We start from the raw sequence: 14,968 nt of genomic DNA on the forward strand, positions 1-14,968 counted from the left end.
CCCAACGGCGCCATTTTTGGAGTTTCTCTTGCGATACCCCAGCTCTGACTTCGAACGGTCGCGTCAATTCATAGATAGTGAAGCTATAGCATGACAAGGCTACTCTTTCTTTCACATTGAGATGAAGATCGGTGCTGCGTCGGTTGTCCGTCCTGACTCCTCACGGATAAAGTCCGATATGCAAACGTGATAGACCACCTTGATGTTCCCTGTACCTGTAAGCTAATCAGCAAGAAAACTTTGATAATACAAGTAAATTACAGAATAGACCAGGGTTACAACTAGGGGTTATAGTTGTAACATGGATGAACATGGATGGCATACGTACTTCAACTTGGCAGCCCCATCCTGCGACAAGCCCGCGGGCAATGTAGGAAGCAGTCCTTGCCAAGGTAAAGTCACCCAATTCTTGGCAAATGCTTCGAAACGTCCTTTGTTCCATTTTCTCTAGTGTGTATAAGCTCAGCGTGGCTGACATTGGTGTATTGCGCCGTAATTTACCCGGCTTGGCTCTCTAGATTTGGTGGAATCAGGATTTACAAGGAAGAAAGAGTAGCAATAGAAATTAGTCAATTATGATACATGCAGCTTCGTGGATATTGAAAAATGACACATCAAACGTCAACACATGGTAGAGACAGTAAAGCATAGGGTGGAAGAAGTGAAAAAGGCTTGAGACCAGCGTAGATTACCAAGAACCTCAACTCAAGATATTAAACAAAAAGTAGACCACCATACCAGAACCAGTCTGATACATCAGATTAGAGATAGGTAAATCTAAACCTCCTGCTGGGTAACAGTAGGGCCGACAGCCATCTTCTCGTCGACGAGGCCGATCTCGGCGGTAAAGGTGGAGTGGGGCTTCCACTTGGCGGATGTGCGGGGGGTGGTCTCCTCCATCATCTTGTCGACCTGCTCCAGGGTGAGACCCTTGGTCTCGGGGATCAGGAAGTAGGTGTAGATGAAGGCGCAGGTGCAGAGAGATCCCCAGATGAAGAAGACCTTGGCGCCGAGGTTGCCCTTGTCGGCATCAACCATGTAGGGGGTGATGACAGCGATGATGCAGTTCCAGAGCCAGTTAGAGGAGGTGGAGAGAGCGACACCGCGGGAACGGATGGGCAGAGGGTAGATTTCACCAATGACGACCCAGGCACCGGGACCCCAGGTGCTGGCGAAGAAGAAGATGTAGATACAGATGAAGGCGATCATGGCAGAGACGGCGGCCGGGTTGGCACCGTCGGTGACACCGATGATGGCAACGATGAACTGGCAGACAACCATGCCGAGAGCACCCCAGAGGAGGAGGGGACGACGACCGACCTTCTCAATGGCGTAGAAGGAGAAGGGAGTGGAGACGACGTTGACAATGGTGGTGATCATGCTCAGCAGGAAAGGATCCTGAATTGTGCCGAGCTGCTTGAAGAAGGTGGTACCGAAGTAGAAGACGAAGTTGACACCGGTCCACTGCTGCATCATCTGGAGAGAAGTACCGAGGATAGTACGGCGCAGGTTGCTGTTGGGCTCCCAGAGACTACCGCTGAAGCAGCTGAGCCAGGTGGTGAAGTAGCCACCCTGGGGGATGTGCATCATCTCGTACTGGTTGTTGGCGTCAATCTCGTTCAGCTCCAGGGTGACAAAGTCGGAGTCAATGGGCTGGCCACGGATACGGGCAAGCACATCACGAGCCTTCTCCTTCTGACCCTTGCGGATGAAGTAACGGGGAGACTCGGGCAGAACGAAGAGACCAATGGCCAGAATGACAGCCCAGAGCATCTGGAGGGCAATAGGAATGCGGTAGGCACCGGTATCCTGGCGGTTCTGGGTGGCATAGTCGACACAAGAGGCCAGCATAAGACCGATGGTGATGCAGAACTGGTAGCCAGAGACGATGGCACCACGAACCTTGCGTGGGGCGATCTCAGACATATAGAGAACGATGATAGCCGAGACGAAACCGATACCGAATCCGGCAATCAGACGACCAGCAACGAGGAGACCCAGGCTGTTAGCAGCAGTCTGCAGAATAACACCAATAATGAAGATGCCACATCCAGAGATGATGGTGGTACGACGACCGAACCAATCAGCCAAATCACCAGCGATCAAAGCACCAAAGAATGTACCAGCAGACAGAATAGAGACAATAAGGGACTTGCGAGAGGAGGGGATGACGAAGAGATCGGAGGGAGTAGTAGCAGGGTCCTACAAACGTTAGTATGGTCTTTCGGATGTAGATGAAGTGTAAATCAAGTACTCACGAGATGCTCGTACTTCTGAATGAAGTAGTCCATTCCAAGAACACCGGAGATGTAACCAGAGTCATATCCGAAGAAGATACCACCAAAGGCAGCAAAGGCACACATCAAGTAGGCCTTGAATGTGACCGGGGCCTCGACACGCATGGTGTCCGCAGGCGAGGAGACGACTCCACCACCAGGCATGGTTAGATCAAGATCAAGGGGTAAAGTGGCTCTGTTGTAAGAGACTGAGATGTGAGATGTGAGAGACGTGAAGAGATACAAAAAAAGTAACGAGACTGGGGGGGGAGGAGAGAGAGATTTATACTAGGATGGACCCGCTAGACCAAGCACCCCCAGACCCCATGGTCAGGTAAAAAAAAAGGCAAAAAAAAAAAACAACGCTAACCTCAGCCTTGGGTGCTCGGGGATGGAACTGTCGGCTCACAAACAGTCTTCGGCTACAGAAAGAGGCCAAGTCGGGCTGGAAGTATAGGAAACCGGGGAAGTCGATTTTGATTGGTTGACTGGCGACTCTGGGGAAAGAACGATCCATTATGGGCTGTGATTGGTCAGATACTTAGGGTAAAGTGGGGGTAACCACCAAACAGAGCCTCGGGCTGGACCCTCGGGCCCGGCGAGACCATCCCCTTTGGGCCTGGAGTCCGGGGCATTTGTCTTCTGATTTGTCAGTTTCGGTGGGCCACGTGCCTGGAAGTTTTTCTCCCCTTTTGCCTGCCCTTTGACCCTTTCTGATTTTGCTGGTTTGCCTCTCGCTAATTAGCTATTTTTATGTTTTCGTCTTTCATTCTCTTCTTTGCATGTTAGCACGCTTTGACCTGCTGACCTGCAACTGCCGTGATTCCGCAATGTCACATCGCCAGCCGTCTCAAAGCACAGACCTGGGGACGCCACGAAATATCACTTTCCTTCTTAGTGGGAAAGGGTCTTGGCGTCAGGCGGGCTGACTATTATACAGTATACAACAATATTGCTACTTGGGTTATTATGGTAGAGTAAAATATAAATTATAGGCATCATAGACTGTGTGTATAGTTTTAGAAAGTAGCAAATCTAGCAAATCTCGACTGATCAACGAGATCAACATGCCAATATCTCGGGCATAACCGAGCTGGTTCCACCCCCAGACAAGATTCCTGGCGTTTCTCTCCGGGGGAACCAACCACTCACAGTGTCTTGGTAGTCTTGGCTCACTGGAAATCTCTGCGAGTAATTTGCCACGGGTTATTGTCGGGCCCCTAATCTCTGGGTCTCCTTGGCATGGCATGCTACATGCAATTCGTTTTCGCTCTGTGGTTACTCTACTCTATACCCCGTATTCAAGTGCCCCCCCCCCTGTCTTTCCAAATGCAGCAAATGCTACAGGAACTGTCTAAGCGCTGTTCAAATTTATGAAACTTAAGCTTATTGGTTTACTGGCTTCGACTCCGTCGCTTGTCTTAGCCCATTCTAGTTGCAGGTGGGCCATGTGGTCTCATCCTGGGGACCGGGGGTAAGTGGATACGACTGTGCCGTATGTTCTCCAGTTCCCCGACCGAAAACTGGTTATCCCCGTCTTTTGCGCCGTTTTTTGTGAGCCGAGGAACATGGTCCGATGCTTTCACCATGCCGGTGAGTCAACTTCGTTAGACTAGCTGCAAATTATGGTTGTGGTGGATCTGTTGGGATTGTCTGTTGGTTCCATGTCGGTCTTCGGTACTTTCCGATGCAGAAACAACGTGGAGAGACCTGGAGATACTCCGGATTTCTGTTTTTTTTTCTGGGGTGTTACCCCATGGGTTGTCTGTATTTTCTCACCGGTGATGACTAGAAGTTCCTACTTGGGCCTTGTCATCCATGGCCGAGCCTTGAGTTACTTTACGCTTCAGCGGCAATTTTGGCCGGCAGTCAATCTCGTCATTCTCATTCTTACTCGATGACTTCTCTATTTGGGCTTTAATATCCTAGATTGATTGATCCAATTAAAATGGTTGACGACTGGTGGGTCACTACCGATATCGAATGTCAAGACCGGCCATCCGGCCCTCATGTCGCCATCCCTCAATGGTTTCAACGTAACTCTTGATCCCCTGTCCCCAGATGCAAAAGCGTGCTGCCTTGAATGCCTCCTTTTCATCAAGTTGAGCCACTTCTCGGTTCCAATACCAAGGGGTGCAGCTAGCGACACCGGCAAGGTCTTGTGCTCTCATCAACACCTGCAATGTCCACTCTTCTTCGGCAGCACAGCTGGGCTCAACGATGAATCTTTTCGTCGCTGACTTGTCTCTGTCTGCCTCCGAGATGATGTATGCAACGTAATAGGCAAGCTGATCGAGAACATAGACCTGATTCGAAGTTGCACCTGCTTGATACGGACCAGGAAAGAACAGATTGGGAAATCCAGACGTCATCACACCATGCAGCGAGGCTATTCCTTCTCCATGCCATTCCTTCTCCATGCCATTTCTGTTGCAAGGACTTGTCGCGTCCGACGATAGGCACGTGTTCAACATCGGTGATGCTTCCAAGGGTACATCCTGTGCCAAAGATGATTGTGTCTAGATTTTATTCTTTCCCGTTCACGATGATACGACGATCTAACACTGTCTGCACGCTTTTACCATTTGTGTCTACCAGTGTGACATCGGGTCGATTGAAGGTTGGGAGGAAGGTGTCGCTGAAGTAGGGTCGTTTGCACCACCCTGGATACCACGTTTTCAATGACTGTGCCATTACTAGGTTAGTGACTGTGGCCTCAATCCGATGACGAATCTTCTCCTGTCGCCCGAGGTCTAAACCTTGGATCCATGTTAGGTATACTGGTTGAAGAGATGAGGGGCCTCCAGTTAGTGCGCTGAAGCATGGCATTCTGGTCCACGCATCATCCAATGGGCCAAGTGTGGAATTGACTGGATTGCAGTTGCACCTGTTCTCACAAACTCATCTGTCTTGTCGCGGAGTTTGTCCATGGTGGGATTGTCTGGGCTTCCTCCGGTGTAAGCATAGTCTCATTGCGACGTATGGCAAACATGGCCTTTGCATGTGCCGAGACTATTTAGCTTTGGTACCTTGGGGGAATCTAGCAGACCACCGGCCATGTTAACAAATTTTGATGTGAGAATCGCAGGTAGGTGATCATTCTTCATTACTTGTACTTTCCAATAGGTATCCTCATTATTCCCGGTCGAAGTCGTATCTCACGTTCCAGATCATATCTCTTGAAAGTCGCTTTCATCTTCAAGTCGCTTGGCTAGAGCATTGTGAGTCCTGGATCATTGAAGTAGGGCCTATCGTCATAGCTGATGCCTGGTTACCCTATTGTGATAAATCACAGAAAGCCTATGGAATATGTGCTGCTATATAATTGAAAGAAGCCCCTTTTTTTATATTTGATTCTTTGCTTTTCCATTGTGATGGATCATAGATCGACCATCTCAGCATTAGTGTGTGTTGAATTAATTCGACAAGCAAAGCTCTGCATGAATATATTGCACTCATGTGCATATTTTGATGCAAGAGATAAACGTTGTGTTGCACAACAATTCCATTTAAAAAAGTTGCAACACCTGTGGAACTGGACTTGCATCTAGGTAGCCAATCTTGTAAACTTTATGGTGCTCAAGTTGAAGTTGAAATTGCACCTAAGCTTGGACGGCGGTGCACGGATACCTAATAGCCAGATTTGGATTTCTTTTGCGAGTCTCGTAATCTCATCGGCAATCTGTGGTGTAGGGTCAATGAGCAGGGGTGACCCAGCCATGCCTGTTAGCAGTTGTTTCAATTGAAAACTGAAATCAGAGGAGAGATGCTGAAAATATAACAACAAAATTGACTTAATATCGATTTGTTTCCTATAGTCAAGCACATCTTATGCCCTGGATCTTATTTACATAGCTCATAGCATACTTTTAGGGCATCGGCCGATCTCTGAATAACATTCGCTGGCGCCAAGAACGCCATAGTCTCGAAATGGCCGACCAATCAACACCCATTGGCCCGGCAGGTCTTGGCTCCCGGTTTTCCCTTAGCCTCGCAATTTGTGTCCGCACGAGGTTAGGTCCGGTCCGAAATACGAACAAACTGATTCGATATAGTCCGATGAGAAAGGATTGTTGGCAATGCATCTCGCGATTTGATTTGAGCCGTTCCAGGTGTCCGCGCTAGGAACAGGGTAAACAGGGTCCAGTGATTCTGCAGCCACATCGATCATGTCTTTAAGTAGCCATGTGCCTGGCTGTTGGTGGTCTGAGAGTTTTGCTTTTGATTTCAATTGTTTGCAACAATGATGTCCCAATCGCGTTTGCTTTTCGTTCTGGGGGCTTTAGCCACTTTTGCGCTTTCTGAGGAAGTTGGCTATTTTGACACGTCGATGTGTACCGATTCTAAGGGAATGACTTCCTGCTACAAGGATGCTGATATTGAGTACACAAGTTGTGTGAACAATAACTGTGTTGGTGGGAGTCAAGCGTGTCACGACTCATGCGGTGGAAGTGTTACCTGCATGAACAAGCAATGCCCCAGTCTGGGCATGGATTGTATCAATGCCTGTGAATGCCAGAGATCCGCACACCAAATTGACTGCGCTAGTGCAAGCTGCTGGAACGAGGTCAGTACATGGCAGTTCGATTCTGACCACTTGACCTAATACGTACATAGGTCTACTCCTGCGAATACCAGAATACCGTCGGTGACTTCTTTGCGCTCTGCACCAATCCCAATTATGATACAGTCCCATTCTGGCCAGCACCCGATGATGCCCCCGATGCTTGTTCTTGCAACCTTGGAAAGATCGAAAAGAAGGAGCATCTGATTGCGCTCCAGATGACGGAGTGCAGCAACAACATGACCAACCTCAATCAAATCACTAAGACCGATGCGATTGCGGATTACGGCCAAGCTTGTATGTGCTGCGGAATGAGTGCTATTATCTCTGCGTACGTTGAAGCCATTCCATTTAAATAGACTGTCTATTTCCACTAACCATTGCGCAGTATCTACGACACCTGCCCCGACACGAAGCCCTCTTTACTTGGCATAACCGAGTGGAATGATGCAATTTTTGTACCTAGTGACTGGGCAGAGTGCGGCCCATACCTTGAGGCATATGATTGTGCAGGCGATTTAGGATATGGTCGTGCTGATGCCGGTGCCATCAGCAACTATTACCAGCCGAGCAGCATGCCATCTAATGGCACCAAGACCCTATTTAACAAGGACGGTGTGGTGTCCACCCCGGTCAGCGGTGATATATTCACCTGGCAATTTGGTCATTCTATGAACGCGGTATACCATACGGTCACTGTTGCTTCGGCTAAGGCAGATGTCACTGGAGAAGGAAAGGCCAGTGGACGCGACGGTTCGGCAACAACTACTGCTACTGAGACTGGTGCCACTGCGGAGAGCACGCAGCCTGGAGCGGGTGTGTCCTTGGGTGTTTCCTTCTGGACTATGGTTGGCACTGTTGGTATCTTGGCCTGGTTGACCTTCTAATTTGAAGCTCAGCCCTGGTCTATGAACCATAAAATGCGCGTATGATAGGATACTCAGGTATTTTTGCAATTGAATGAATCCTGCTCAATATAATACAAGAATCTACGGTTGCTCCCGCTCCTAGAATTACACAACCAGCTCTATAATGTACAAAGGTATATTTTACAATGGGGCTAGTCACTAGCCGCCACTTAGGCGCCAATGGCCCGCAGCACAAACTCATACACGCCAAGCGTGATGATGGCCGACGGTAAGGAACGGACCATATGGGGAGCTAGGCCTCCATACAAGCCCGCCATACCTTCTTCTTTGGCGACAAGACGGAAGCATTGTACCAGGCCCGTATATTTAGGCCGGCCATTCTCCAGTGGCGCCTGGCGCAGTCTCGTTCGGATAACCTAAGGATGTTAAAAACCTAAGACTCAGACAGTTGCTTTCGATGGCTTACCTCATGGGGATATGTCATCAAACCAGCCACAAGCTTAGCGGAACTTGCTGCGCCACTGGTACTTATCCAATGGCAGACTTCGTCCCAAACAGGAGTTCGCGTTCCCTCGGTGGTTGCCAGCGATTGGCTGAAGCCAGTTTTCAGGCGCTCATAGAGCACCAGGTGTAGAGCCGTTTCAATGGAGCCAAGATAACTTGCGCTCATTCCTCTGTATAGACCTGCTATACCCTCGTTCCGTAAGACTTGCTTGATGCAATCCACGCTATTGCGATATCGCCGACCACCGCTGCTTGTCTTGTCGAGTTGTAGCCGTGTTTTGATTAGCCAAATCGGATTTGTTGCTGTGGATGTTGCCAACCCCGCGCAAATTGCAGCCTGGGCGTGAACCAGTGGAGAGTCTTCTGTGTATCCCATCAGGTGAGCACCGACGCGCTTGCAATTGCCGTAGACGTAAAACTTGATGGCAGTCGCTGGAACTACACCGGCTATGCTGGGACCAAGGCCTCGGAAGAAAGCCCGCCATCCTTCGGCGCGATATATAGAGTTGACAATGCGTATCGTTTTATGGTTCGATCCTTGACGTGACTGGTTGACGCCTGTGTTTTGGGTATGGTAGAAGTCGGACTGGAGACGTGTTCGTAGGACGTCGAGAGGGGAAGTTACAATGGCAGTAGCCATTCCACCGCTCCTATATGAAATATGTCAGAATCGTGTAGATAACACAACAGATGGGAAACTTACGCGCCTGCCAAAAGGTGTACCCATGACTTGACAGCCTTCTTTGGCGCAACATGAACAGGCTGAATTGGTTCTGCTTTGCGAGATTCCCCTGCATTTCGATATCCTTGTGCATGTCCCTCCATTTTCACGACGATCCCAATGATCCGATAAGACAAAAATGAAGTTGATCTCCAAGCAACTTTTCTCGGCGATAGGCTTTTCCGCGTTTCTCACATGGCGATAACGGTCACGTGGTATACTCCAGTCACGTGTATTAACTTCACGTGATAGTCTTGTCTTTGGACTTTTAATGTGAAAAGTACGGTGATAGTGTTTAGATGTTTGGCTATGTTCTTCATGTTTCAGTTACTTCAATGAAATTAAACTCGGTCAATGGTCGAAATACTTAGGGAGCAAATTCTTTGGAGGTTGTGCTGGGCTTCTTATTTCAACCGTCAAGAAATATACATCATTCAAGCCAATCCTTGAACATAAACTTACAGAAAGCTGCCCACTGCACAGACTTATGGCCCGTGTCGCAATATATCTTTCGTATGAAGGTAAAGCATGTGCAGAGGAGGGGGGCGAGGGTGTCATTTTAATAAGAGATAAATTTATAGCTCATTATGCTGTGGAGGCAAAACAAGACATCCATTTCATGAAAAATATAGAGATAAACACAATGACGCCATTGTACCAGGTTGATCTTTCTGTTGCTCCGAACTAATCAGATTCCATATAGTGCTTAACAGAGTCAAGAACAACTTTGTACTTTGTCTCCAAGCGCTTCAGCTTCTCTTGAAGCTGTGCCAAATACTGTTTCTCCTCTAGCTTCATACGCTCTTCGTTTTGGATGTCCATTTCATTTTTCACCAGAACATAGTGGACATCACTCATGATGTGACACCACACCCTTGCAAAAGTGTCTCTCAATTCTTTGAACACCAATTGAGATGAAGCTGCGGCAGCCTCGGTAACCACCTTGGCGATATTAGGGAAGAGAGTTTCACTCTCCAAAACACTCTGGATTACCTCCTGACCGACTTTCGAGTTGGCCTTGAAAAGAGACGAGCCGTCATGCTTGATCCCAGATCGATAAACAGGTATCATCTCCCTCATAACATAGGAAGCTTCATTAGTCTCCATGGTTTTCGCGCGGATTGCACTAAAAAAAAGGATTAGAGCAAGCGCTTTCTTAGCAGCAATTCAAAGCTCACTCAATTTCTGATTTCAAATCTTCCTGTGATTTCTCAACGAAGCCCATAATCTCTTCGATTCTGTAATCAATGCTGTGCACCATTGGATAGGGGAAACGATTGCCTGCAGATTTATTCAATCGATATGAAGAACTGCCCTGTGTCATCGATAGTACTTACAGGCTAGCTTGAGCTTCAGGTCCCTCAAATTTATCATGTTAAGAGCCGAAAGATTTGCGAACAGCTTTGGAATCCCTTCAACAAGGAGGTCCCATTGAAATTCGAGCTCTGTGCGCATTTTCCAAACAATCTCGCTATTCCAATTCACTTGTTGTCCAGTGGTACTGCTTATGCCCTTACCGTAGTTAAGACAGAGCTGGGTGTGTTCGACTAAAGTCATGAGAGTATGTTTAGCTGTGGCTAGTTCAGATTGTTCTTGCGACTAAGCGAGCCCCGAAGAACAGCACGGAGTGTAAAGAAGTAATTTCTCGAGGTTTCTTACCCAACGGCCACTATGAATGATGTTAGCAACCTTGAATGCAAACCCAATATGTGCCGGAATGTTTACATGAGCCCACTTTAAGCCCCGAGTGACGGCGGCTTCATTCCAAACTGCATGGCGCTGATCTGTAGAATGCATCAGTTGCATGTCAGTTGATTCCCCTTTACTTAAAACTAACCGAAAAATTCGAGAATCAGCTCCCGGAACATTCCATCAAATTCCTTCTTCGCATTGTCGATAGTGAGGAGTATCTTTGGTAAATATCAGTACTCAATGAAGATTTGCTAGAAGAGATGCGTTCTCACTTTGCTCTCGAAGCCAAGGATATCAGCCACATCAAGACTGTCTGAAGATCTTTTGGCTTCTGGAAGCGTCTCATGCATACAGCGCAAACTTATTGCACTCAATATACCAGGCAACGAAACTCGAAGAAAATGCTTGGCGTCATGGAACCTCGCTTCTGCAGCCATTGAATAAAAAAACCTTCGCAGTTCATGAATGCCACTTGAATTGACCAGCATGGGGCTGCTTCCACTTTGTACCTCGAGTCGCTTCTTATAGAGACTGTTGGATATACAGAAGACATTCAAGGAGTTGCCTTTGAATTGTTCAGCATACGCGGCTTGAAGTCCTTCCTTGACGTGATTGTTGCGCGCTGCTATGTAGAGGCTTGTTTTTCTACCGAACATCAGCGATCGAATACCGTGAAGATAATGGTGATGGAATTACTGCTCCTCAAGATCACGCTGCTGATCATAACGCTTTCTTTGTTTGGCTTCCTCAATGGCTAAATCTAGACCTTTTGTAGAGAACATTGTCGGACCAATGAGCTCTCTTTCCGCATTTTCAATGTCAATATCCTGCTAAAGGATTAATAAACCAATCACATGGAGATGGGGGTAAAAAGACCTCTGATTTGGTGCATATTATCGCAACTTTCAATCCTTTTCTGGGAGAATCATCCGCCCCAAGAGGGACATTTTGAGTGATGGCAGCATGCAAGCAAGACTTCACCGACTGGTCGGTGATGGCACGTTGAATCCGGACAACGATGAACACGTAGTCGCACTTCGTAAGATACTCTTGAGCTGCTTTCACTCTCGCAAGATTTGTATCCTGGAGGCCTGCAATAACGTTAGTACTTACTTTCCTCCTCCCCTGATAAAATGGGCGTCATGTACCTGGAAGATCTGTGATCACATAACCTGTCCTCAGAATGGGAGCATCGGTGTATACTCTAATATGATGACACAGAATCAGAGCGCAGCAACAACTTGTGCGGAGATATGAAGCGACATACCGAATGATTTTCGTGAAAGACCACATCATTTGATGCGTAAAGAGCCTGGTCATCTCATAGCATTCATCTGTAGTCTTTGCAAATGCTGTCCACTTGCCATTTTTACCACCTTCTGGCCATGGAATGGAGGCAGTCCACTGGTATAGCAGATTTGTGATACGCTCAAATGCTCCTTCCGACTGATTCAAGAGGAACTCTCGATCGAACTTCTTTTTATGGCCGAAGGCCGTGTTGAGAGATGCCCAGGCCTGTTCCGATTCCCGTTGATATCTTATGTAATCGGTTGGACTCACGAGGTTCGCAGCCACATCAGGGAGGATCATGCGACGAAAACTCCACACTAGCTCTTGAATGTGGTCTCTGATACTCGCATCTGAGAGGTATTCTACCTCGATCATAAAGCGTTCAGTTTGACCGAGCCTCCTTTGTCTGTACTCGGTGACGATGGAAGTACAAGCTTTACCGAGGTCCGCCTGTTGGAGTCAATAACGCCTCGCACTAGATAAGTACATAGCATCTTACCGCTGCCGCTAGATTCGGAATGTCGAGTAACGAATTTATCGAACTGCTTTTCCCTTCCCCGGAATTTCCTAAGAACGCAATCGTTTTAGCGCTCGAGAATTTAAACTCGCTTGCTTTTTTCAAGTCCTTGATAAGTTCTGTCGCCGCTTCTGGGTCAGCTGTTGGGTCGCCTTTGAGCTTGTACGCGTTCTGGCGGGCTAGCAGCTGCTTAAGGATCGAGGCAGAATTCTCTGCGATTTGAACGCCATTTGTAAGACCATATTGAAACCCAGCGGAGAAGAATTCCAATGCTGGATACTCTATCTCTGGAATTCCAGCGAGTGGAAAGGCCCAGCTATACCCTACGACAGATGTAGGTCTTGAAATCATGCTGATAGGTCGAGATGGCTTGGGTTCACCGGTTTGCGCGGTAAAGACCTTTGGCTGTTGACGAGGTCGAGGATGCTGTTAGTTGATAGATTGTCGTTAGGGTCCTGTAGCATGCGTCTCGTAAGGCTTCCTACCTGATTGCCGTTCTCTGCCCCCGGCGTTGCTGATTGAAGATTAACATCTTCTTGTTGACCGGAGACTGGGACTCTGACGGTGAAGTGATTTGTCTCATCATGAATCTCAGCAACTCCACTATTTCGATAGAGCTCCGGCTGAGAGTCTGATGACCCTGCGTTAACCGTCATTGAAGCAGCGTGTTCAGCCATGTCACCCACATCCGACATTATGTTGAGCGATAGCTTGCTAATGCGGTGGGTATCTTTCGGGTGAAGATTATTCTTGTTACTCGCAGGGCAAATCTGAGGAGGACTGGAGTATGCGCTGCTGTTATGTCTAGGAGGCCGTTGTAGATAAGGATTGAGAAGCTGGAATGAATGTCAGGGGACGAGCGGCGGCCTAGAGAGATTCGATTGCCGTTTCCCCTCGTGGGACAGCCGACGCATTCGTGCTGCAGTAGCTCGGCTCGCTTGTTTCACTTACTAGATACTAGCAGGGGTATGATTGCAATAGTACGAACATTATTCCAAGCTTGGAAGGTGGTTGGGGGCCAAAATCGTCCGCCTGGGTAGCAGCCTTCTGAATGCATTTCACATTCTAACACGCGCTTTCAAGACAAGAACACCAGTATACTAGCAGAGATGCTCAACTGGAACGAGCACGGGACACCGCAACGAATGCTAAAAGACAAGTCCCATACGAGTTGGTGCCGTCTACCGCGGAAATAGCGGCTGCAAGGATAAAAATAACCACTGGCGCTTCTCAGAGAGCAGCCGGGTAGCATGCATCAAGCAAAGATTGTGAGCGGACTAACAGCGGAGAAGGGCGAAACTGTACCGTAAATATTAGACAAGGACTGAGGGACTCAGTCGCTGACAAAAGGGAGTATGCGGGTTTCGGCCAATGGCAGAGAAGGAATGGGAATACTTGTGATCCTCTACTTCTGAGTCACAGGTTGAAACGAAAGGTTGGCTAATATCTGTAAGTATACAGAAAAGTAAGCCCCGACTAGGAAGCTTTTTGGAGCTTCCGGCGCACTATAGTACACAGCAGGCGAAAGAGATCCCTTAAATTTCGATCTCTGAGATCCTGTCATATAACACACTTGAAATCGCGTGACGGGCGGTTTCACAGTCGCTTGAGTAATAAGACGTGTGGCAATTCTAAGAGGTACACTCACACGGCAAAAACGCGTCGGGGAATACCCGTCGGAACTCGTGATTTCGCGTCTCTCAACCTCGGTTGATGGTCTTCTCGGATTTGTGCTCTTCAACTCCCCTGAAAGCCGAGATAATCATGAATCAAACAAGCTCAACACTGCTTGCCATTGCAATGACAGTGGCAGGCTACCTCAGCGCACTCTGCGCCACGCCGCCAAATCCACCCCCGATACAAAAAGATCGCCACGGGACTGATCGCATCAAGTTAATTGTGGGGAGTTTCGCAACCATTGTGCGTCGCACTCTGGTCACTGCTGTCATGTATCATGCGCTCGTGGCAGTAAGTCCATTCTACGCCCCTGCTCGTTTGCCGCAGGTATGTCCCCTGTCAAGGAACACGAACTCGGACCTTTTCGCGTGGAATGCTATTACTGTGTCTACCCTGGGACTTATATATATCGGTGCTTATATTCGTCTCTCGGCCTATGGGGGACTTGGCAAGAGTTTCACCTTCCAATTGGCTGCTCCGGCTGATTTGGTGACAACCGGTGTGTATGGCTGGATCCAACATCCCAGCTATACGGGCTTTGCTATGATAGCGATTGGGTGTGTGTCATTGTTTTTGCGGTGGGATGCAACACCTGCTTGCTGGATTCCTACGTCGGCACTATCTCCCTGGCATGGGTGGGGGATTACTGTGATCGCTGGACTCGCAGCGTTAGGTTTTTGGGTCTTGATAATTCGAGTGCGAGATGAGGAAGAGATGTTGAGGCAGAAGTTTGGGAAGAAATGGGAGGAGTGGCATCATTCGACTAAAAGGTTCATTCCAGGTCTTGTTTGAACCAGTTGGATCTATTCTAGCTGGTGGTGGACCTCTAGAGGGTAATTGTTGAAATAGGCGATAAAT

General features: G+C 48.1%; 6 protein-coding genes across 6 annotated transcripts; 2 read left to right on the top strand and 4 right to left on the bottom strand.

Annotated features, from left to right (window-relative positions):
- Positions 1-777: 777 nt before the first annotated feature.
- On the bottom strand, positions 778-2,441 carry N7508_007244 (sugar porter family MFS transporter; the record flags this gene model as incomplete). Its single annotated transcript, XM_058465308.1, has 2 exons — positions 778-2,202; positions 2,259-2,441. The coding sequence occupies 2 exons, from the start codon at positions 2,439-2,441 to the stop codon at positions 778-780; spliced, it is 1,608 nt and encodes a 535-aa protein (XP_058319161.1).
- Positions 2,442-4,246: 1,805 nt separating this feature from the next.
- N7508_007245 (uncharacterized protein) lies at positions 4,247-4,696 on the bottom strand (the record flags this gene model as incomplete). The annotated part of the gene is made up of 1 exon (XM_058465309.1): positions 4,247-4,696. The coding sequence occupies one exon, from the start codon at positions 4,694-4,696 to the stop codon at positions 4,247-4,249; it is 450 nt and encodes a 149-aa protein (XP_058319162.1).
- Positions 4,697-6,519: 1,823 nt separating this feature from the next.
- Positions 6,520-7,727, top strand: N7508_007246 (uncharacterized protein; the record flags this gene model as incomplete). The annotated part of the gene is made up of 3 exons (XM_058465310.1): positions 6,520-6,843; positions 6,894-7,171; positions 7,229-7,727. The coding sequence occupies 3 exons, from the start codon at positions 6,520-6,522 to the stop codon at positions 7,725-7,727; spliced, it is 1,101 nt and encodes a 366-aa protein (XP_058319163.1).
- Positions 7,728-7,918: 191 nt separating this feature from the next.
- N7508_007247 (uncharacterized protein) lies at positions 7,919-9,038 on the bottom strand (the record flags this gene model as incomplete). Its single annotated transcript, XM_058465311.1, has 3 exons — positions 7,919-8,125; positions 8,176-8,863; positions 8,917-9,038. 3 exons carry the CDS (start codon positions 9,036-9,038, stop codon positions 7,919-7,921), a joined length of 1,017 nt encoding a protein of 338 aa, XP_058319164.1.
- A 580-nt stretch (positions 9,039-9,618) lies between these two features.
- Positions 9,619-13,128, bottom strand: N7508_007248 (uncharacterized protein; the record flags this gene model as incomplete). The annotated part of the gene is made up of 15 exons (XM_058465312.1): positions 9,619-10,060; positions 10,113-10,215; positions 10,272-10,481; positions 10,594-10,603; positions 10,660-10,718; positions 10,772-10,844; positions 10,899-10,957; positions 11,006-11,271; positions 11,323-11,453; positions 11,503-11,717; positions 11,775-11,830; positions 11,894-12,141; positions 12,187-12,366; positions 12,416-12,859; positions 12,919-13,128. 15 exons carry the CDS (start codon positions 13,126-13,128, stop codon positions 9,619-9,621), a joined length of 2,706 nt encoding a protein of 901 aa, XP_058319165.1.
- A 1,069-nt stretch (positions 13,129-14,197) lies between these two features.
- On the top strand, positions 14,198-14,902 carry N7508_007249 (methyltransferase family protein; the record flags this gene model as incomplete). Its single annotated transcript, XM_058465313.1, has 1 exon — positions 14,198-14,902. The coding sequence occupies one exon, from the start codon at positions 14,198-14,200 to the stop codon at positions 14,900-14,902; it is 705 nt and encodes a 234-aa protein (XP_058319166.1).
- Positions 14,903-14,968: the final 66 nt, after the last annotated feature.

The sequence above is a fragment of the Penicillium antarcticum genome (assembly GCF_028974205.1).
Source record: "Penicillium antarcticum strain IBT 31339 chromosome Unknown utg000006l_segment0_segment0, whole genome shotgun sequence".
In the NCBI taxonomy this organism is placed as follows: domain Eukaryota; kingdom Fungi; phylum Ascomycota; class Eurotiomycetes; order Eurotiales; family Aspergillaceae; genus Penicillium; species Penicillium antarcticum.